This window comes from Sorex araneus, chromosome 2 (genome assembly GCF_027595985.1).
Source record: "Sorex araneus isolate mSorAra2 chromosome 2, mSorAra2.pri, whole genome shotgun sequence".
NCBI lineage: Eukaryota > Metazoa > Chordata > Mammalia > Eulipotyphla > Soricidae > Sorex > Sorex araneus.
Window position 1 is genome coordinate 282,482,055 of NC_073303.1, and position 24,195 is coordinate 282,506,249.

The 24,195-nt window shown below is 38.2% G+C and overlaps 1 protein-coding gene across 25 annotated transcripts in view; it reads right to left on the reverse strand.

Moving 5' to 3' along the window:
* The window catches only part of DLG1 (discs large MAGUK scaffold protein 1), a 185,107-nt gene that overhangs the window by 33,025 nt on the left and 127,887 nt on the right, over positions 1-24,195 (reverse strand). For all 25 annotated transcript variants that reach the window (XM_055124442.1, XM_055124457.1, XM_055124456.1 and 22 more), the window contains 4 exons: positions 22,623-22,779; positions 10,136-10,238; positions 6,975-7,089; positions 2,743-2,919 (listed from right to left, as the gene is read on the reverse strand). In XM_055124442.1, the coding sequence (XP_054980417.1) occupies positions 2,743-2,919; positions 6,975-7,089; positions 10,136-10,238; positions 22,623-22,779 (552 nt within the window). The remainder of the gene's footprint in view (positions 1-2,742; positions 2,920-6,974; positions 7,090-10,135; positions 10,239-22,622; positions 22,780-24,195) is intronic.

Here is a 24,195-nt window from a genome sequence, read left to right on the forward strand (position 1 = left end):
TATCTTCATGTTCCTGAAGATATGAAATTAAAAAATTAAAAAAAAAAAAGTGACAGGGTCACAAATACGGCTCAAAGAGGGATTGGTGGTGGGGTGGAGCCCTGGTGGTTTACCCATGCCCACCTCCAGCCTGGCACACTTTGTGAACGCTGTAAAAAAAAAAGGGAAATAAAAAAATTAAGCTTGTCTCCAATGATATGCATATGTAAATATAAAAAGCAACTATTTTGGTATACAAAATACAGTTTATGAAAAAATCTTTGCGACAGCTCACTGGGCTCAGTACACGCTTTGCATGCAGAAGGTTCGATTTTTAGTACCATGCTGTCCCCCTAACCACCACTGGGAGTAACTCCTGACTTGACCCAGGTATACTCCCTGAGCACCAATGGGTATGACCCCAAATAAAAAAAATCAAAGCAAAAACTTATCTTTGGATGGCTATATATAAGAGGTCACTTTAATTATCCCTCTGAAAGTGAAATTAGTGCCTGGTGAACAGACTGAAGAGGGAGCTTGTATTATTTTGAGATCTTTTGAATTCTGAATCTTGTTCAAGTGTTACCTATTCAAAACAAGTATGCAAAGTTACAACAACAAAATGTTCCATGTAGATTATGACACTTACATGAACCTGAATAAACTTTATATTTTTATTAAATCTTCAATTTCAACCTAAGAAATATATCAGTATACAGCATAAAAAAGCTCCCCAAACATATGGATACATGTGGTTTTACCATGTTTTATTAGCTTTACTTAGTACAGCAGAACTTTAGTAGTTATGGATTTTTTTCCCCCAAGTTTTTGGATCACATCTAGCAGCGTTCAAAGGTCATTCCCAGCTTTGCATTCAGTAATTTCTCCTAGCGGTGCTTAAGGGGCCATCTGGGATGCCGGGAATCGAAACGAGATCCGGTGCATGCAAGGTATGTGCCCTACCCGCTATACTATCTCTACAGCCCATAATTCCAGTAGTTATGGATTTTAAAAAGTGTTTCATTATTCTACAGCAATTTTGAGGGTTGGCAACATGAATAATTTATAATTTTGCCTATGAACCCTCAGGCACTGCACAACTAACATGTGAAACTCAAAATGGTTTTGTTTACTCATCATTATCTTGCTCCATAAATACTTGAATGGCTTAAATTGTGCTTATTTGTAAATATTGTTCTTGTAAGTTAAGAGTTAGAGAAAACAGTCTTTATTGTTAGAAGAGGTCTAACAAAAATTTTGAGAAAACAAGATTTTAATACAGTCAACAATGAAACGTCATGTCATAGTTATGGTTTTGCACTTTTTTTTTTTTGGCTTTTTGGGTCACACCCAGGGATGCACAGGGGTTACTGCTGGCTTTGCACTCAGGAATTACCCCTAGTGGTGCTCAGGGGACCATATGGGATGCTGGGAATCGAACCCGAGCCGGCCGTGTGCAAGGCAAACGCCCTACCCGATGTGCTGTCAGTCCTGTCCCTCACACTTGAGCTTACCAGTGAAAAATTGTATCCATAATATTATTCACAGACTTGGGGATTTGTGACTCATATATCACTTCCTTAGGTTTAAAATCCAACCATATGGAGATTTTACATAAAAACAGTCAGGGATATCAGTTCAATGATAGCATACATGCCTCAGAAGTGTGAGACCATAGATTTGATCCCTGTTCCCAGCATATAAAAGGAAGAAATATCTTTTCACTAAACACAACATTGTTTTTGTTTAGTGAAAAATAACGTATTTCTCATTTGTTGCAGGCACACAAAAAGCTTTGCAAGATATGAGACTCCCCAAAATGAGAGATTCCAGAATCCCTGACCTTGATATTTAATATGTAAAGTCTCTGCTTAAGAAGCAGAAAATCTTCCTGAATTTACAGCAGATTATATTCTATTCCAGAAAATGTTATGTTAAGCACTGAAAAGCTAAAAGAGGGAGATGCTATCAAATATAAGATGGGGCAACTAGTTGGATCTTACTAAACATATGAATTCAGCCAACATCAGTCATAAAATGGACAAAGTATTGCCACAATCTTGGTATACTTGAGCTCTTTGATTTTTCAAGTTCTTCAAGCAAGTATACAAAAAGGCATACAATTTGGCAATAATTATCTACTATAGTGACTCATCAAAATGAGTATACATCTAACATACAAAATCATACACATATGCACTCAATGGAATTTCACAGACCAGACAACTAAGCAGAGATCATTACTTTCAAAGAGAATCTGCACTTAACCACTTCTGCCACTAGATGGAAAGTATGCACTAATAACTCACTAAAATAAATGGATATAAACAAAGAGGAAAAACAGTAAATCCAACACGTCTAAATTAAGATGAGAAATGTGATGAATATTAACATATATTTCTAAATTTTTGCATTTATAAGATAACAATTTAAAGACTTCATGACACAATAAAAACCCCAGAAGCTTAGATCTTAATACTGCCTACACGGAAAAGCTACCATAGGCTTTGATTCTCTCTTATCAATGGTATAGATAAATAGTACTATGACAAAATAGTTATGTTGTGTCAAGCGACTACCTTAGAGATATCATATCCTCTATGTAATTGGTTATAAGTTGACTACAATGAAATGGTTGTGAAACAAAATATGGAAAACCAAGCATAAAAGCACCATCTCAGGAAAGAAATCCAAAGAAATTATAACTTAAATGTTGTCCAACTTTAAAAGTGGCAAGATATTTTAAAACAAACGTATGCTTACCTGCGTTTGCTGGGAATTACCCCAACTTCATCACTCTCGCCATCTGGTGTAACCTGCCTGGCTTGCCACCACTCATCATCAGAAGCATTAATAACATGAAGGATATCTCCAAATTTGAAGTTCAATCCTTGACTGGGAAGACCACTGTCTTTAGTCTTGTCATAATCAAAAAGGGCTCTATATTAAGACAAGAAGTCCATAATTACATTATCAATCTTAACTATGAAATTCTGCAAGTGCATAATAAATCTGGATAAAAATAATATATCATAGTAGGCCAGATAACAAGTTTAATTTTGTAGTACAAAATTTTGCCATGTATATGACACTAAATTAACTTGTTATTGTAGATTGTTATTAGTTCTTTCTCTCAATACTGTATGGGAAATTAGAAAAATGTTTTAGTATGATCCAAAATTAAACTATATTAAATTTTAAATGAAAAAAAATTCAGACAGCTGCTCTAAATAAAAGCACAGATAAATTTTTACTTGATACACCTGGGAAAACAAATGTTTGACAGATCTGACTCATTAGCTATAAACTACAGACTGTATCAATTGAGATAAATTATTTTATTAATTTAATCAATTAATTATTCCTTCCATTTGTTCATGTTTTTTTTTTATCAACCACAAAGATGAAAACCAACCACAGATGATAAATAGCTGTCAAATGTTTTGGAAAAAATACTGTATGGACTTAATATAAAATCTTCCAACATATTAAGACCATTAAAAAGCTGATAAAGGAAATGCTGCATTATACTACTTAATTAACATGCAATTGTTAAGCAAAATGTTACATTAAAAAACTCAAGAGTGGGGCTGGAGAAGACAGTACAGTGGGTAGGGTGCTCCTTGCATGCAGCTAGCCTAGTTCAATCCCTGGCAACAATGTATCATTCCCTGCCAAGAGTGAACCCTGAGTGCTGAGCCAGGAGGAAGCCTGGAGCAAGGCCAGGGATGCTCCTCCAACCCCCTGAAAAACAAAACTCAAGAGTACAAGAAAAGATCCCAATATATGTACATATATATAATATACATTACAGCATACAATCAAATACAAATACAATTATATTTTTTAACATAATTTGGCAATGGAAAGGAGGACACAAATAACAATTCTTTTTCCTGCTATCCAACTTCTAAGGGTTTATCTCTTGAAATGTTTGATATAATTTGTCTTTATATGTTTATTTTACAAGACAACCAACTTAGGTATGTTAAAAATAAAAATAACAAAGACGATGAGTACATAAATAATAGAAAATAGAAAATAAAGTATCTTAAGAGGTAGAACAAATGCCAAGAGCATTTTAAAAAGGAAAATACTGTATCTTAACATTTTAATTATCAAAAATTATAAAAACAATATATTACAGATGGAGAGTAATGGAGAGATCACCTACAATCTCAACTTTCTACATGAGCAACTAAACTTTCCTTTTGAACAACATCTTATACACACGCGCGTGCGCGCGCGCGCGCGCACACACACACACACACACACACACAGCCATGGTAGGCTTGGGAAGAAGTTCATCAGTAAACCATATGTATTTTTGAGGCCAGGGTACAATCCTTGGCATCACAAAAAATAAAAACAAAAAAACAAACCCACAACCCATGGAATACTTAGGATTTCTTTCTTGCAGGGGCTGGGCTCCCAAGCAGGCTGGGAGTTCTTGGCTGCAGTGCTTGGGACCTGTAGGGATGCACCTGGAGGTGCTCAGAGAACCATGTGGAGTCATGGATGGGAAAGTGCTCAGTCGCATACATGCTCCTTACCCCCTGCACTCTCCCTCCAGGCCCCATGTCAGTTCTTGACCAGATTTTAATCAACATTATTAATCCCTAATCAATTCAAGAGGATATAAAAAAGCTTTTCCAGGAACTCAGGCTTGCCTGTTATTTCCTCCCCTGGCCTTCCTTCCTCAGATCAGGAGTTAAACAAGACAGACACCACCATTTTAAACACAATGTCCATTACTTTCTTGACCTTCACCCTTATTTTGGGTTTGGTTGATCTCATGTATGTGTAATTATGTAAGATTTTGTTTATTTCATAACTATATGAAGAAGTATCACACTAGTAGTATCTAGTTTTTGTAGCCTTGATTTATTTTTTCCTAGACATTTGGACTATGAGATTTCTGGTTAACCAGGGCAAACTGATTACATGTGCCTATTTCCATTTATTTATTTATTTATTGATGGCCACATCTGGCAGTGGTCAGTCAGGGCTCACTCATGGTGCTCCTGGTAGGCTTGGGGAACCACATTGGGTATTTGGGATCCACTCTGGGCCAGCTATGTGCAAGGCAAGTGCCCTATATGCTGCACTAGGACTCCAGGTAGGTGTTTTCTCTTCACCTGGAAACTCATTAAAATCAAACATACTTAAAAAAAAAAAAAAAAAAACCAAAACCCCAAACCCCCAAAAAATCCCACACACACAAAAATATCCAGTAAGACAAGAGGACAAGGAGTCCCAGATTGGAAAAGAGAGATGGAAAAAAACCATACTGATAACCATATTTGTTTGATCGAATGAAAAAAGTCTAGGAAGAGGCAACTGGAAAACAAAGGAAGAGAGTAAGTACAGGGAAAATAAAACAAAAGAAAAAGTTAATTAAGATCAAGAAAAATGCAAGGTAGCCAAAGAAAGGAGGCATAGATAAATATCCCAGCTGAGCAATGAGGAAGGACTACCTTCACATTTTATGGCTATGTCTGACAAGGGAAGAAAGAGGAGGTTTGGTATGAAAAGAGAAAGTTCTCATTCACTATTGTGGCAATATGTCCACAATGTTCATAGTTGATAAACTAAAACCTCAGCATATATGTTCTTATTATTTTGAAATCTGCATGTAAAGGCAAGGAGTTTGCTATGAAAATGATGGAAGAGAATGTCAAGAGAATGAACTTGGGGTCTAATGTCATGAGACATGTTTTTCTTAATCTTTTGATAATATTTAATTTTTTAAAGTATTACTTCTTTGAGAAAGAAAATTAATGAAAAAGCGAAGATGACAATGGATGTGGCCTCCAAAACAAAATAAACATAAAAGCATAATAAAGTTAAAAAAAAAAGTGCAACAATGTTCCACGAAAGTGTTGCTATAAAAAGGCTAGGATACTAGTTCATAACTATTTAATATTAGATTTATGTTGCCATGATTATGTTATAGAAAAGTAACATGTCTTCTCCCAAGTGTTTAAAAAATACATATTGAATGCTGAAGAGATATAGGGCTGGAGAACCGGCTTTACATGCAGGAGCGCCGTCTTTTGATCCCTGGCACCCGATGGTCCCAAGAGCAACCTTGTTCCTAGCAACAGACCTAGTAGCTGCCAGCATTGTCAGGTGTGAAACCACTCAAAAAAAGAGTACGTGTTGAAATTTTGTGAATCTTCAGTAAAATGAAAACTTAAAATCTTTTGAACCAATAGTGATTCTGTCTTTATAATACCATTAAACTCACCCATCATTTATTCATTAATAAAATTAAGATAATTACTCTAACTCTTGAAAGACAATCAGGAAATCAGTCTTAACAAACAGTAACGTTTCCTTGGTTGGCAATATGTTTTTCTGTGGTCAAAGTCACAGTGAAAAATCTGGAAGAATTTGCAGGGGCCAGAGAAACAACTCAACGGGCTGAGCACATGCAAGGCATGTTTTGTGTGCAGATCTGGGTCCCATCCTTAGCACCACATGGTCCCAAAGGAGACCCTGGAGCAAAGAGGTGGAAGTGGGCCCCAGCACTGCTGGGTGGGGCCCCAAACCAAAAACCAAGTAAGTAAGTAAATAAGGTGCATAGAACCTCACTAATGAACCAGAGTGATAGCACAGAGTGGATGTCTGCCTTAAATGGGGCTGGTCAGTTTTTGGCACTACTTGGCCTCCCACCCTCCCCACCCCTGCCAAGCACTGAGCACTGCTAGGTGCAACTCCCCAAGCACAGAACCACGAGTACCTGTTGAGATTACCAGGTGGCCGAAAACACCCACCCCCAACAGAACGAGACAGAGACAGAGAGCTCAACAGCCTATGTGCAAGCTTTGCATGCAAGGAGCTCAAGTTCAACACTTGGCACTACATATGGTCTCCTGAGCAGGGCCAGAAAGAACTCCAAGTATCATCGTGTATGGTCCCCGAACAAAACCAAACAATTAGCAAGTAGAAATAATTAGGGATCACCAAAATTAGAAGGAAAAATAATTTACCTGACATAGAGTGATCGCTTCTGGTTAGTTCGAAGAGATCCTGATCCTGAACTAATGCTACTATTCATCATTTGCTCCCGTAGATCATGTATTTTGGCTTCAAAACGACTATATTCTGATGGAAAACAAGAAACAAACTTATATTTTTATTGTAAGATTAGTAAATCAAAGATAAAACTGATTATAATTAATTAAATATGACTGGACTCTTAAGAGCAGTCTATATGAGATCTTATCTAATAATGAAACTTCAAAACTTGGTAACTTTGTGCCATGAATGTGCCATGAATTTTGTCATATACTATTTCAAAGTTTAGATCACATTTAATCAACTAAAAGAAACACAATTACAAATAACAAATAGCAATACTAATCTTATGTTGCAACACTGCTAACTATAACCTCAAAGATTAAATTAGGGGCAGAGAGATACTACAGTGGGTAGGGCACTGGCCTTGCACGTGGCAGACCTGGGTTTGATCCCTGGCGCCACTTATGGTTCCCTGAGCCATCCTAGGAGTACAGTGACAGAAGTAAGCCTTACGCACAGCCGGTTGTGCCCACAAAACAAAAATCAGGATTTTGTGTTATAAAGATAATGAGCTAAAGTACCAACTTAGCACTCAGGAGGCCTAAGTTTGATTCCTGACACCACATGGACTTTTGAGCACTTGCTAGGAGTGGCTCCACACACACACACACACACACACACACACACACACACACACACACACACACACACACTCTCTCTCTCTCTCTCTCTCTCTCTCTCTCTCTCTCTCTCATATGAAATGTACAGAAACAATAAAATGGAAAAATGTCTTTAATGACCTTAAGAATGTCTTGGCTTTTTTTTTTGGGGGGGGGGTCACAGCCGGTGATGCACATGAGTTACTCCTGGCTCTGCACTCAGGAATTACCCCTGGCGGTGCTCAGGGGGCCATACGGGATGCTGGGAATCGAACCTGGGTTGGCCGCGTGCAAGGCAAACACCCTACCTGCTGTGCTATTGCTCTAGCCCCACCTTAAGAATTTCTTTAAAATATAATTATATGATTATATATGATTTTTTATAACCAATTCTTTTACAGATATAACTAGGCTAAGCACATAAGTTTCTTTATGAAACTAATCTTACAGTAAAAGCAAATAGCTTGTTTATAAGGCTATATACCATTTAAGAGGAAGCAATTATTACTGTTTAGGTTTTCTTTATTATCCTAGTCATCAAGTTTGCTTTTTTTTTTTGCTTTTTGGGTCACACCCAGCAATGCACAGGGGTTACTCCTGGCTCTGCACTCAGGAAATCTCCCCTGGCGGTGCTCAGGGGACCATATGGGATACTGGGATTCAAACCTGGGTTGGCTGCGTGCAAGGCAAACGCCCTACCCGCTGTGCTATCGCTCCAGCCCCAAGTTTGCTTTTTGATTATTACGATTAACTGAAGGAAAAACTTATAAGAAAGACTGAAGACATTTAAAAATGGTGCTGGGGAGATAGAGCAAAGGACTGGAGTGTATGCTTTACAAGCAGGCTCCTCTGGCAGTGCTCAGAGATACATAAGATGGTGCCAGGGATGAATCTGGATGTAAGATTTTTAATCTTCTGTACTAGTTCTCTGATCCACACTTTCTCACTCCACTAAACTAAATTACAGTAAGGGTGATTGAAGGCTGCTCTAGGCTTGCCACAAATAAGGGTTAATGCTTTTTATATCTAAAAAGATCTTTCGTAGTTCATTTTTCTGCTGTACTCTGTGCACACTTAACATTATATACTTTTACTCCTCCAAACGTTCCATGTGGTGCCTGCCATATTTTTGTGGTTTAAGCAGTTGTACCCTTAAGTCTTGTCCAAACAGTTTATATCTTCTTACTTTTGTTCACTGTGACATGGAACTGTCTATGTTTTATTTTCCCTGCTGCTTTTGTGTTTTCTGGAGGAGGTAAAGGAACAGATACTTACTTATCCACAACATGCCCAACAGTCTAGATTCATTATAGAGGCATAAAAATGAGTAGCTTTTTATTCATCATAACATTCAGCGGTTATAAATTGGCAAAACATATATACCTATAGTATAAGAAAGTGTTGTCCAGAAGACGAAAGCGCACATAGTCCCACTTTGGGGACTGTTTTAGTTCTTTACAAAATCAATAAACTGGCATACTGATTTTTAAAGTTAGTTCCTGCTTGTTTGGTCAACTTATTTATAATTTACCCAGTATAGGAATGAATTTAATCCTCACTCAGTTATCAATGGAAAAGGCTAAAGTTTATAAGACTTATACATATTATATAATAGCAAGCAATGCTCCACTTGCAACTTGATCAGCTAAAAAATATTAGGCTCTGTTATAAAAACAAATTCCACTCTAAGAAAGTAGTAATAAAATGTACAGCTGACAAATGATGGAATGTTTTACTTGGCTTTTTCTGAACGCATCCTGTCCTTTACTTTGTTGTTTATGAACTAATCAGTATGCTACATATTCTTTTGGGTGTTTGAGACATAAAAATCCCACTGAGATTTTATTGGAGAAGTGGATATACCAGTGCACACTGGAGTCTTATATATGTTTAATATGGCATGATCTCAAATTTTCCATTACCACCTTCCTCCCCTAGGAATGTTATAAGGGCAGGTTCATGTTATTTCACTATTTAAAAGCAGTAAATCTCAAATTTATATTCTTTCCTTTTTATTTTAAACAGCAATTACTACTTATCAATTACACACACATACACACAAAGGTTATACAACCACCTTAAGCCTTGATATTTACAAATATAGTAAGTTCAAAGGTTAAGAAAAAAAGGGATGATTTAATTACAAATTTATTTGACAATATTACTTTTACATAGAGTTCTTATACTTTTGGCCCATGAAGTTGGCAAAATGTATGCAGAAAGCTATGCTTGGTTAGAGGACAGAATTAAAAATACATGAAAACTAATCTAAATAAAGGCCAACTATTTAGATTATAAGATACAAGGTACTACGTTCTATAAAAACACTTGATATGCATAGTGAAGTAGTTCAGACTAAATAAACATGAGACTAACAACAACAAAAAGTTAGTTAGCTTGGAAAGTTAAACAGTTTTACCAGGAAGAACTCTAAAAACTGAAGCAAACCATAAAGAGGAGGATTTCATTACCTTCAGGTCGATACTGTGCAACAATTGTGACAGCCTGGCCGGCATTTTTCAGAGCGGCTGCTGCCTGCTCATGGCTGGCAGTTCTGAGGTCAACACTGTTTACCTGAAAATCAAACAAATACTTCAGTCTGAACGGAAATCATCACACCAATTAGAAACCATAATCTTTCAATAGCACAGAGTGAATTAGTGGTCATGATGTTATCACTAAAATATTTTCTCATTCTGACATACTAAAAGTATATTCTACAGCAAAACAAAATTCTATCAACTAACGCAATCACTAAAAACACTTTGTTTAATGTCAAATGAGCAACCGAAACATTTAAAATCCCTGGGTTTTCCAGAAGCATGTCTATCAATCTTTTGAGAAATGTATCTTAATTTGACACCCTGAAAAATCAACAGCTTTAGTCATTTTGTACGTTTCACTAGTAACTCGAGTACAGGGAGGGAAATGATTTTGCTGCAGCGCCTTTCAGCTCTCTCCATAGTTCATTCTTAGGGCTCATCTCAGTTCCAAGTCTCTCCTCTCTTCCCACACCAAAAGTTCCATTCTTTTGGTAGAAAGTAAAGCATTCATTTAAAAGCATGAAGGCAAATAAATAATGATTAATATTATTTAAAAAAATTACACTTTAAGGAAAGCATAAATTTAGCTTGTACAAAGATAAACAAATGGGACTACATCAGTTTAAGATGCGCTGTCAAATAATTAAAAGACAGTCCACAAACTGGGAGAAAATATTTCCTCACAAATATTGAGATAGTAATCTGACAAAAGGTTAATATCCAAATATATCAAGCACTTGTAAAGCTTAACAAGAAAAAAACAACCAACCTCATTACAATACGGGGAGAAGAGATGATTCTTCCTTAAAGTATACATAAAGATGGCAAATAGGAATATGAAAAAATACCAGGCATCTCTTATTACCAGAGAAATGCAAATCAAACAACACTATGTTGACATATCACTGAGATTATCAATTTACACCAGTGAGATTGGCACGTAAATGAAAAAACAAAAACCAATGTTGGTGTGGATCTAGGGGGAAAAGTACCCTCATCCATTGTTGCTGGGAATGCCAACTGGTTAAACCCTTTGGGAAAACAATATGGAAACTTCTCAAAGAACTAAAAACAGAGCTTCCATATGATCCACAATTCTACTTCTTTTTGTGGCATCTACTCTAAGAACCTGAAAAAGTATTTGGAAGAGGCATTTGTGCTCTATGTTCATTAAAGCACCATCACAAGAGCCAAAATCTGTAAACAACTCAAGCATCCAAGAATAGATGACTAGATAAAGAAACTATGGCACGGATACACAATGGAATAGTACTTGGCTATAAGAAAAGATGAAGTCATGCAATTTGCTTCTATGTGGATAAGTGAAGTTTAGAATCATGTTAGAGTGTCACGCTGAGTGTAGTAAGAGGAGAGGGACAGAAAAAGAATGATCTCTCTTACATGTGAGATATAAAGAAACACAGCAGGGAATAACAAATGGCCAAAGGCAACAGAATCTGAGTACTGTAGAACTGAGATTACCATGGCAGGGGGGATGGGGGTGGGTGTGAGTATAGGACACTCAGGGGACACTCCGGAAGAGGGTGTGGTGTTAGAGGACACTGTATGCATGAAACCCTTTTAAAACAGTGCTGTAAATCCTGATGCCTAAAAAAATAAATCAGCTTGGATTTCAAGGGCTTACGTTTTTTTTTTTAATATGTGTGCGTGTCCTTGCATGCGTGGTAGGGGTGGTGGTGTCGGCACACCTGGTGGTAGTTTGGGGTTGGCGACATGCAAGCCAAAATCTTACTCCCTGGACTAGCACACATCCAAAAGAACAAAAGCAACCGCTGTTGGAGAGGATGTGGGGAGAAAGGGACCCTTCTTCACTGCTGGTGGGAATGCCGACTGGTTCAGCCCTTCTGGAAAACAATTTGGACGACTCTCAAAAAATTAGATATTGAATTCCCATTTGACCCAGCAATACCACTGCTGGGAATATATCCCAGAGAGGCAAAAAAGTACAATCGAAACAACATCTGCACATGTATGTTCATCGCAGCACTGTTTACAATAGCCAGAATCTGGAAAAAACCCGAATGCCCCAGAACGGATGACTGGTTGAGGAAACTTTGGTACATCTATACAATGGAATACTATGCAGCTGTTAGAAAAAAGGAAGTCAAGGATTTTGTAGTTAAGTGGATGGGCATGAAAAGTTTCATGCTGAGTGAAATGAGTCAGAAAGAGAGAGACAGACATAGAAAGATTGCACTCATCTATGGTATATAGAATAACAGAGTGGGAGACTAACACCCAAGAACTGTAGAAATAAGTACCAGGAGGTTGACTCCATGGCTTCGAGGCTGGCCTCACGTTCCGGGGAAAGGTCAACTCAGAGAAGCGATCACCAACTACATTGTAGTCGAAGGCCATGTGGGGGAAGAGAGTTGCGGGCTGAATGAGGGCTAGAGACTGAGCACAGCGGCCACTCAACACCTTTATTGCAAACCACAACAGCTAATTAGAGAGAGAAAACAGAAGGGAATGCCTTGCCACAGTGGCAGGGTGGGGTGGGGGGGAGATGGGATTGGGGAGGGTGGGAGGGACACTGGGTTTACGGGTGGTGGAGAATGGGCACTGGTGAAGGGATGGGTTCCCGAACTTTGTATGAGGGAAATATAAGCACAAAAGTGTATAAATCTGTAACTGTACCCTCACGGTGATTCTCTAATTAAAAATAAATAAATTAAAAAAAAAAAAAACAACTTACTCCCTGTACTATCTCTCTGGCTCCAAAGAGCAGGAACATTTAAAAACAGTAAATGTTATTACATGAATAAGGCAATATTATTTGAAATAAAGGGCCTATCTCTACTTCAGAAGGACAGGAAACTTGCTCTGAAAGATTGCCAGACCAGAATCTCTTTCCTGCACTCATGTGCGCGCGTGCGCGCGCGCGCGCGCGCACACACACACACACACACACACACACACACACACACACACACACACACACACACACACACACACACAGATGTAATACCTTAGGGAATTAAGATTTCCGTTCGGAGACAAACTTAATAGGACATTCATTGGCAGTAGGCAGTACTGCACTTGGATGCAACAAAATTTAAATATTCAAGGTTTTATTTTTTTCCCCTTCCCCAGTAACAACCAGCAATGAACAGAATATATTTGGGACCTTCATTGAATATTTTTGGCAAGGAAGAAGAACCATCATGCAATTTTTATTTAAAAGTTGGTTTTGTCGACATCTAATCTAAAACCTGTTAAAATCACATACCAATTTTGGAAAATTTGACTATGAGCCCAGAAATTCTTGGGATCATAAAATTTACATAAGAACACTTTCCCCGTATAAAGATGTGATGCTTCAAATTATCTATAAGGGATATCATTATGTAACTAACTTAAAATACACACATAATTCTCTAATGAAAACCAAGTCCCAAAACTTTAATTTAGGCAAATGCAACATGATATACTTATTAGTGATTATCTGCATCTATATGTGACTAAAACTCATTACAATTTATAGTTCTATTCTGGGCCTAAAGAAAAAGTCTCCTGATTCCCAGGAGAACAAATTAGGGAAGATATGTAAAGGAAAATAAATGCTCATAGATTATTATTCAGGTAGGTATAATTTTTAATACATTATTCCTGAGCACCAAAGTCTTGGCTACAATAAAGGTCTTGTGACAACACATACAAAATTCAAAATGAGAAATGTTACTAAGACTAGAGATAAAATAAACTTTGCTGAATATTATTTAACTTGTTATTGGAAGTTACATAAATATATTTTAGAAGAAATCCTTGGACTGAGAGACATATTTGTATTTATGCAAAAAGTCCGAGGGTCACTTTTTGTGTTTTTATGCCCACTCTTAAAAAAATGGAGATATCTTAAAAAATGCAAAGAAAATTTACATACCAGCACATTCAGATTTTGAAAGCAAATAATATTTTTATGGCATATTCACAATGATAAATAACCATCATTATGATCTAATTCCAAAATATTTTCATCACCCCCAAGAGGTTCCTCACTATGTGGCAACTACTAATCTTTTTTTCTTTAGTGCTGGCTTCACGCATGGCAAGGCATGTGATCTGCCATTCCCTGCCCTTAGCGTGCTTTCTGACTCTTGGATTTGTTATTTGTACATCTTCAATAAGTGAGATAGTAGATGGTCTGCAAAGGAATAATTCCTAAATCTTAATCTTTACAGTTTTTTTCCTAATTGCCCTGGTCAGAAAACCAAGTATAGTTTTAAATAAATAGAGAAATGTGGCAAGAATGGAGACATTCTTGTGTTACTGGTGTTTCAGCATTTAGCACAAGGTCAGCTTTCACTTTTCATAGTCCCCGAAAGGCACTGGTTTTTCAAAAAATCCTCTTTTCCTCTACGTCTACTGAAATGGTGATGTGGTTTATGTCATTTATTCTTTATTTATTTATGTCACTTATTAATAAGGTGCTATACTTTGATTGGTTTTCCAAAGCTGAATCAACCATGCATTCCCTGGGTAAATTCCACTTGGTTAGAGCGTACACTAAGTTGTTAGATCCAGGTTTATATTTAGCTGAGGATGTTCTATCAATATTCATGAGGCATATTGGTTTATAGTTCTCCTGTGGTACTGTCTGGTTTGATAACACTGCCTAAACAGAATGACTTAGGAAGCATTTATCACATCTCTCATATTTTTGGGAGACCGAGTGATCACTGCCGATTCTCACTTCAATGTTTGGTACACTGCATCGGTGACGCCATTTGGTTGTGGGTTTTTTCCAGAGTGGGAAGTTTTGATTACTGATTCATTCTCCTTAATTGTTAAAGGCTGATATGTAATCTTTCATGAGCCTGCAACACACAGCTCTGGACATCTCAGATTCCAAAAAATAAGTCAGAGTTTTTCTAAGAACTGATGGAGATCTCATTTGTCAGCCTCTACTTTTAAGATTTTTCTGATCAGCAGACCTGGTTTTCAACCCTGTACACCTGCTAATTGGTGAAAATAGAAATATTTTACTGGCTCCGAGAAATAAAAAACATAATAGTATCTTGTATATTAATTTTATATATACATAAAATAAAAACTGTACAGTTAAACATTTTTCACTAAAAGTAATGTTTTCACAAACCAGCAGAAAATTGCTGAACTGGGTGCTGAAAACGACTGCAGCCAACTAATTTGTCTGTTTGCATCCATCTGTGTTTCACCGTCTCAGGCAACCATAATGCAGCTGTAATTCTTTTAACAATTACCCCCAGGGAGGTGTTTGCACTGGCAGAGCTCTGAATCACATACATACAAGGTGCTCAAGAACCGTAAGATAGATTAAATTATAATAGTTCTCTGGAAAAGAGATAGAAAGTTCTACCTCTTTGCTACCTCCACTGCTGCTGCAAGCTACTGGGTTTTATGTGCATGCGGGGTGTTTTTCAAGGCAATGTAGAGCTGTAGGAATGAGGCTTAACCAAATCAAATTTTCACAAACCCATTTTTTTTGAGAAGCAAGTTATTTTTTTTTTAAATAAGTAATAGACACTTTTACAATTACTTCATTAGTCTTCATCAGTTTTCAGAGCACTTACAGTATTTATTCTGGTAAGCACTTGATGCTTTTCTCATGCTTTTATGGGAGACAGTTTTTGCTGCAGTCTTTTGAGTCACATTTGATTCACGATTTTAAATTTTCAGTGCACATAAACTATGTTCTCTATTATGCTCGGAATCTCTGGATGTAACAAGACTTCATTTGCAATACAAAATAAATGTATCGTGCTGTGCAAACGTAAAAGACCTCTCTCCCACAAAAGTAAGACAAAGGGAATGTTTTATATTTAAATAAAAACATTAAATATTTTATAGAACAAACTTAATAAAAATCTATTATTTATTCCTTGTTTCTCCTCTAAATTTGCTTGTATTCTTAATACTGTGAGTTATCATTAAAAACATCAGTTATCAGATGTCTTTAGTGGTTTACAAAATTTGCTTTAGGAGTAACAACATCACTATCTCATGGAAACTTTATCAGAGAAACAAATTTTCTTTTCCTTTTTCTTCAGGGAGGGGAAGCGGGTGGTGACAGAGGAAGATACCTGGGAGTTCCTCTAGCGGGGAAGGAGTGGCATCAGGGACTTACTCAGTGGTGACAGGCTAAGGCATGCAGTTACTGGGACTGAACTGGGTTTACACACGAAAGCATGAGCTTGAATACTTGAATCATATCCCCAGTTGAGGACATTTGGTCATTCAAATTCTGACCAAGTCATACTGCATCACAACTTTGGGGTCAGGAACCTGTCTTTTAACAACTCCTTCAGACGACTCTAATACAAAAATTAAAGACTGAAAATAGCTAAATTTTACCTTTAAGTGTTTAAGTCTGTTCTACATATTTTATTTGAATCCTGTGTAGCTTTGAAAACCTTCTCTTTTGGCTTTTAAGGTTTTCCCCTTCTGCTTCAGGGTATTTTCTGCAAGATGCTTAGTAAGTCACACATTTTTAGGCTGATGCATAGAACCAAATAAAGGGCTGCATCTAACTGTGTTGAGATCTAAGGTTTTAAATCTTTATTTATTTATTTATTTATTTATTGTTTTAAATCTTAAGGAGATATTAAACCTTAAATTTTAAGGTAATTAAAAGGGTTCCTAGACATGGGAAACTAGAAGTAGAAAATTTACGAGTAACCAGTTTGTACTGGTCAATCTAACATTCTAGCAATAAGTCAGTGACCCATATAAAGTGATCTCCACATGAACAATTCAAATACATCTATTTTTGCTTTCAGTTTTTCACACTTAACTCCAAGTGAACTGAAAATTTATTTTGATACAAGGCGTGAAGGCTCTAAGCTAATTTTATTTCCCTAAATAACTAGCCAATTCATCCAACATTTATTTGAAAAAATTCATTCCTTGCCATGTCACTAATTTACCCTTGTGAAACTTATGTAAAAATTTAAATTACCCTATCATTTATCAGCAATAAACTGTACAAATTTGAACAGTTCATGGGAAGTATATTTACATACACACAGCCATAAAAACATAGTCCAGACAAGAGATATACCTTTTCAACCAACCCAGGCATTTTCATGTAGTCTCTTTATAGTCTTTCTGTTCTCCAGCAATTACATTTGACTTCTTTAAATACAAACCAGTGTTGCGTGATCATTATCATATAACCGGAACTATAACACGTATCTTTGTTATGCTTCTGTTTTGCTCATCATTATAGGGCTGGACCTGAACTTCTGCATTCAGAGTATGCACTTGGTCGGCTGAGCCATCTCTCCAGCCATCACTCATGGGCTTTGAGTTTCAGGAGCCTGTTCTTTTTTTACTGTTGAGTAACATCATACTGCATATGTGATGAACACTAACTAGCTATTTTAGTGCTAATGGGCTTTTCAGTAACTTTTAGATCTGTAGCATTAATAAAATTGCTATGAACATTATTGCTGAAGTGTTTTTATGACATTTATATGTATTAACATCATTTATTAAAAAGACTTTCCTTTCACCATCAAAGTGATTTAGTCATGTTTTTTCTTTTTTCTTTTTTTGGGTCACACCCGGCATTGCACAGGGGTTACCTCCTGGCTTTGCACTCAGGAATTACTCCTGGCGGTGCTCAGGGGACCATATGGGATGCTGGGAATCGAACCCGGGTCGGCCGCGTGCAACGAAAATGCCCTACCCGCTGTGCTATTGCTCCAGCCCCTAGTCATAGTTTTATTTACCAAATCTTTGTCTAATCCAAACTCACTAAAATTCTTTCCTTTTACTACTTTTTTTGTCAAGTTCCATTCCATGACTCAAGTCAACTTTTAGTAAATAATGAGAAGAAACAACATTCTTGAGAGAAGTGATAAAAAAAAAAAGAATGTTCTATATTTTCTTTATTTCTCTATTACACAGAAAAGCGTACCTAAATTCCCAATTGTAATTATAAATTTGCCACTTTACTGTCAACTTGGCTTCGTTTTAAAATAATTATTAGGTATATACATACTGATTTATCTTTGGGAGTGGTGATGTTACAGGCAGGAAGTGAGGATGGACGGACCAGATAATTTAATTTAGATCTCCAATTAGTTCGCCACACATTTACGACCCAATTGTTTGTTTGAGTCCACAAACCCTCATTACCACAGGGCAGGACCAAGCGGATAACAGAAACAGCATAGTACGGGGACATGGCCATACATGCAGCTCTGGTACTGGTGCTGGCTGAGGGGCTGCAGCTGGGGGAGCTGTTGTCATTATGGTGGTTTCTATTGTTGGGGGAATACAAAGTGATTACTCTGCTGCAGCCGCCGCCAGCAGCAGCCCACAGAGACATACTGATGTGCACTGAAAACATGTTGTGAGCTGGTACAATGCTGTCTGCAGGCTCCTCAAACGGCAAGCACCTGAAGCCAGGCAGATCTGCTAGCAACCTATCTGTGGCAAGCCAGCCGGGAAGTATAGCAGCTCTAAAGACAGACGGAATGGCTGTTCCTCTCTCTCAGGCAGGACGGATGGTCTACGGCATCTGGCTCTACTGGTGGCTGCTAATCTTCTGATCTTCATACACTGTACCAGAACATGAGGCTAATAGAGTCCTACTTCATCTTTTATCTTTTTCTGAGAAACCTTTCTACTCTCTTTCTTTGTATCCATCTATCTGTCCTTCCCAAGCACTTTTTGGTGCCAAGGAGAATCTTCCTGAGAAGGCGGCTTCCATTTTTACTTTCCAGGGGGTGAAACATAGCTCCTACTCTTCATGGTCACTGACACCTGTCCAGGTTAATTCCATGTCACATTTAGGCTATGGAATACTGTCCAGACACATCTCTCTCATCTCTGTCTCTTGTTTTTAGGCCACATCTGGCAGTGCTCAGGGAACCTTATGTGATGCTAGGGGTTGAATCCACGTAGGCAGCGTGCAAGGAAAATGCCCTACCCACTGTACTATGACTCCGACTCCAAAAGCCTTTCCTCTCTTTCACTGCTAGATTATGTCTGGTTGGTGGCTAAGTACTAATTCTTTCCATCTGTTCTTCCTTTGACGTCTTCCTATTACATAACATTCTGGACTCCAGGCTAGTCCCTGCAGCACCTCACACTGTTCTCTGGATTGGTTAGACAGAACTCCTACTCCTTCTCCAGTGAGATGTCAGCTCTCTTTTTTTCCTCCTCAACGAGTTTGGCCTGATCCACAGTCATGGTTAGTTCAAAGAAGTTCTCCTAGGTGTATGGGATATTCCACTTACTACTGTCCCACTATTCCAGGGTGGGGAAAATATTTGCTACATTTGTCCCAGGCCAGAATCCGTTACGGAGTCACCTTTTGTCCTTAGGTTGAGGACCCTGATCTACTCTCTGTTCTGGTCTGACACCTTCTGCACTGCAATGAACTAAAACAGGTAATTCTGTACTTCTACTTTCCTAAGAAAAGCTCGTAAGATTGCTCGGCTTCATGGTTTTCACAAATTCTTTCCCAGGGATACACACAAACTGGAAAGCTTCCTGGCTAAGACAGTGGAGTTTCCCACTGTCAGGGGTCCAGAGGCCACTCCAGGCAATATCCAATCAGGCTGGACAATTAGTTCCAGGGTTCAAATATGTGAAACACTCAGGTCCTATTGTGCTAGGGACAACAAAAGGCACCTGGGCAGTATTTGGGACCGCAAGGGTCCCCTCAGGATACTCAGGGATTGAATCCAGGACCCACGTATGCAAAATATGCACCCTTCCTCTCTGTAAGATTGCCTTCATGCAACTTATCATAATGAATTTATCAGTCATAATATTTGTGTTGAAGTAGATTTTGTCTCTATGAATATAGTAGTATCATTTTTTTACATTTATACAGTGTACTCCCATTTTTAAACTTATATTTATATTTAAGTAACCAATATTAGGATTTGCAATGACTGCAGAATTGATAGGGCGCCTGCTCTGCACATGGCACATGGGCTTGATCCCCAACACCCCATTTGGTTCCCTGAGCACAACTGGGTGTGGCCCCCAAACGAAACAAAACAAACATCATATATTGAATTTTACTTTGTAGGGTCTCCTCAATGGTGTTTGAGAAGCCTCGGCTACTCCTGCAATACTCAGCCCAGTGATGACACACTGCTCCAGGTGGAAGCTCCTTGGGGGGAAGCATGCAGTTACCAGAAGCTGGGACTTCTTGAATGCAAAGCATGTGTTCCAGCTCTTTCATGATTTCTCAAGCCTTAAATCACTGTCATCATCACTGTCATCCCACTGTTCATGGAATTACTTGAGCGGGTCCCAGTAACGTCTCCATTTATCCCAGCTCTGAGATTTTAGCAGCCTTTCCTACTCGTCTTTCCCAATGACTGGAGGCTCTTTCAGGGTCAAGGGGATGAGACCTGTTATTGTTCCTGTTTGGGGCATATTGAATACACCACGGGGATCTTGCCAGGCTCCGCCATGCGGGCAGGGTACACTCAGGGTAGCTTGCTGGGCTCTTCGAGAGGGACGGAGGAACTGAGCCCGGGTCGGCCGCGTGAAAGGAAAATGCCCTACGCGCTGTGCTATAATAAAAATAAACCAGATTCTTCTTTTTCTGAATTAAGTAAAAACTTCTAAGTATTTTTCTTTGAAAGGTGTGTGTGCGTGTGCGTGTGCGTGTGTGTGTGTGTGTGTGTATGTTTGGGATTAAATCCAGGACCTCAATTATGCTTTACTACTAAGTTGTAAATCTTTTCCCAAATTTCTGCACTTTAATTGGAAAATTAAGCTAATGCACATATTAATATAAGTGGATTTTTCCCATATTTGGTATTACTTTTTAACTAGCATGTTTTTTAAACCAGTGAAATCATTCACCAGAAAGGAAGTTGAAATAAAGATATTCTAGTCAGTAGTTAAAAAAATTTTTCACAGATAAACTTCCAAGAAATTGCTCTGGTTAAAGAAGTGTACAAGAAAGGAATTAAGACTGACATAAAGGTACATGGATGAAAGTATCACTGTATCACTGTCACTGTCATCCCATTGCTCATCAATTTGCTTGAGCAGGCACCAGTAATGTCTCCATTGTGACAGAGATCAATCTCTCTCTCTCTCTCTCTCCATTGTGAGATTTGTTGTTACTGTTTTTGGCATATTGAATACACCATGGGTAGCTTGCTAGGCTCTCTGAGGGGCCGGAGGAATTGAACCCAGATCAGCTGTGTGCAAGGCAAACGCCCTACCCGCTGTGCTATCGCTCTGGCCCATGGATGAAAGTAACAGGCATTTATTTACCTTTTGGCTTTTGGGCCATACCTGACCAGGCCTCGGGGATGAACTAGGGACAGCTGGTCCAAGGTAAGCATTTTTACCCCCATACCAGCTTAGAAAGCCCCCAAAGCATATTTTAGATTTAAAATATTTGTAATGTATTGTGGGGTCTGGCACACAGGCTGAAGAAAAGTATATGGTCACTAGAGTACAAAGTGAAAGGATGATGACATTATGATTTCATTCCTTTTCAGCCCAAGTGGGGGCCAGCGTCCAGTCTATTCCATCCCCCAGGACAGCAGGTCAGTGTTGGTGTCCCCGGCGGTGGCGCCTGGGGCCACACTGTTTCTTCTATGAGTGTAGAAGCAAACTTCGATGATTTCTACTTGTTATTGTGAGGATGCACCCAAAAATATTACAAAGTCAGTAGAGAAATTTTCTCTCATTTTTTTCTCTATTGTTTCACAATGTCTGTTCTCATTACTTTCCCTCGATTACTGTCTATTCCTTCTCTTCCTCCCATCACTCTACAAAGGAAGGATCATGTCTGAGTATCTATGAGTCTATGAAGGGACTTGCTATCTGGAAGAAGATTACTTAGCTCTTTCTGAATTCTTAGTTCTGTCACGAGTTTAATACGTTGAAGTGAGCCAGACTGTCTGGACTCAACCCCTGGCACACAAAATAATAAACCAAAGTACACACTAACATCCCACAGCCTCTGGCGATTAAAGATAAGTCTTTTAAATGATAGATCAAGCAGACAACAGAATAAATTACAAATAGAAAATACGCATTTGTGGGGCTGGAGCAATAGTACAGCAGGTAGGGCGTTTGCCTTGTATGCGGCTGACCTGGGTTCGATCCTCGGCATCCCATGTATTCATATTCATACCCCAAGCATTGCCAGGAATAATTCCTGGGTGCAGAGCCAGGAGGAACCCCTGAGCATAGATGGATATGACCCAAAAAGAAAAAAAAAAAGCAATGACCCTTTAAAGACATTATACTGTGAAAAGAAAATATATCATACAAACCAACACTTATGATAACACTAAAATTTTATACCTTTGTTCTAAATGGCATGAAGATAATCACATTACTCATAACTTTAGAATATGAAAAATGAAACTTAATAATAGATCATAGTTACAATAATAATTTGATTAACAAAGCCTACCGATATAATCCGATCTCCTTTTCTGAGTTCACCACTAAGATCAGCAGGTCCTCCAGCCAAGATAAAGGAAATAAATATTCCTTCCCCATCTTCGCCTCCTACAATGTTGAAACCTAGGCCTGTTGAGCCACGATGGAGAACAACTTTTCTAGGTTCCCTAGAATTTTTTAAAAAACAAACAAAAGATACTTTAAAATTTTTACATAAAAGTTGGTGAGAATTCCTTAAGCATAACTTACAATACCAAACTATAAAAAGAAACAAAGCCAAAAAATCAGCGAACAATGTAAAATTTAAAAAAATAGTTGTCTATTCAACATTACACATAATGCAATTATCACTTTAATAAAATATATCTACTAATGAAACCCTGATGTCCTATGTACTTTATCGTCAATGCGGCAGTCACTGCCACTACTTCTTAGGTATTGTAAAAGAGCAGATATCCTCAGCCTTAAAAGATAGGCCCTTTTCTGTCCCCAAAGGGATAAATCATGACGAACCCAAGCCAGGCCCTGCACTTCCCTCTTCCTTTGCTAGGGTGAAATTAGGGCAGGATTGTGGAAACCGAGAAAGGAAGGGAAACCTGACTGCCATCACCTGCCAACCACCACCACGAGTCAGAACCCTAATAGTTTGACAAAGTTCATTTTATCCTTACACACAATCCATGTTTGCTCCCTTCTCAACCAAAATAATGCTCACAAAAAAGAATGGATGGTAAAATCCTACACTGGTTTGGACACATGAGGCATAAGGGCACCATGAAGTAGGGCTGCCGCACCAGCGCTGGACGAGCCAGCTCCATACTTCTCATATGAAGTATCTTTAAATTTTCTCTCTGTTCTTCCTCCATTTTAAGATGCCCCTGCTTTGAAGACCTCCATTATCATCTCTGAAATCAAAATATATTTTGCTACTAATAATGTGCTTCATAGTTGCTGCAGATAGACACAGCTGTGTGAAACCATTTCACTCACACCTTCTGGTAAATCCACAAAAGTCCAAGAAACTTATTTTAGATATAAAATACATTAATGTTATTTTAGATAAAAATGTGCTTACTGGGTAAATATTTTTAAAATGTAATCTTATTTTAATAAAATACTATTGAAAGCTATTGGTAACAAAGTGTTAATAAAGTGAACTGTTCCCTATCGCACCCAAAATGTGGCAGTGCTGGGTGATCTTGTATATATTGGGGATTGAACCCCAAGTTTTCTATAAAAAATCTAAGTTGGGGCTGGAGCAATAGCACAGCAGGTAGGGTGTTTGCCTTGCACATGGCCGACCCGGGTTCGATTTACAGCATCCCATATGGTCCCCTGAGCACCGCCAGGAGTAATTCCTGAGTGCAGAGCCAGGAGTAACCCCTGTGCATTGCCAGGTGTGACCCAAAAAGCTCTCTCCCATTTGAGCCACATCCTCAGGCCCAGACAAATATTTTAAAAACTTATTTTAGAGCTGGAGAGATAATACAGCAGTAAGGCTAGATCTCAGTTGGATCCCTAGCAATGCATGTGGCCCCCTAAATCTACCAGGAGTGATCCCTCAGCACAGAATCAGAAGTGAA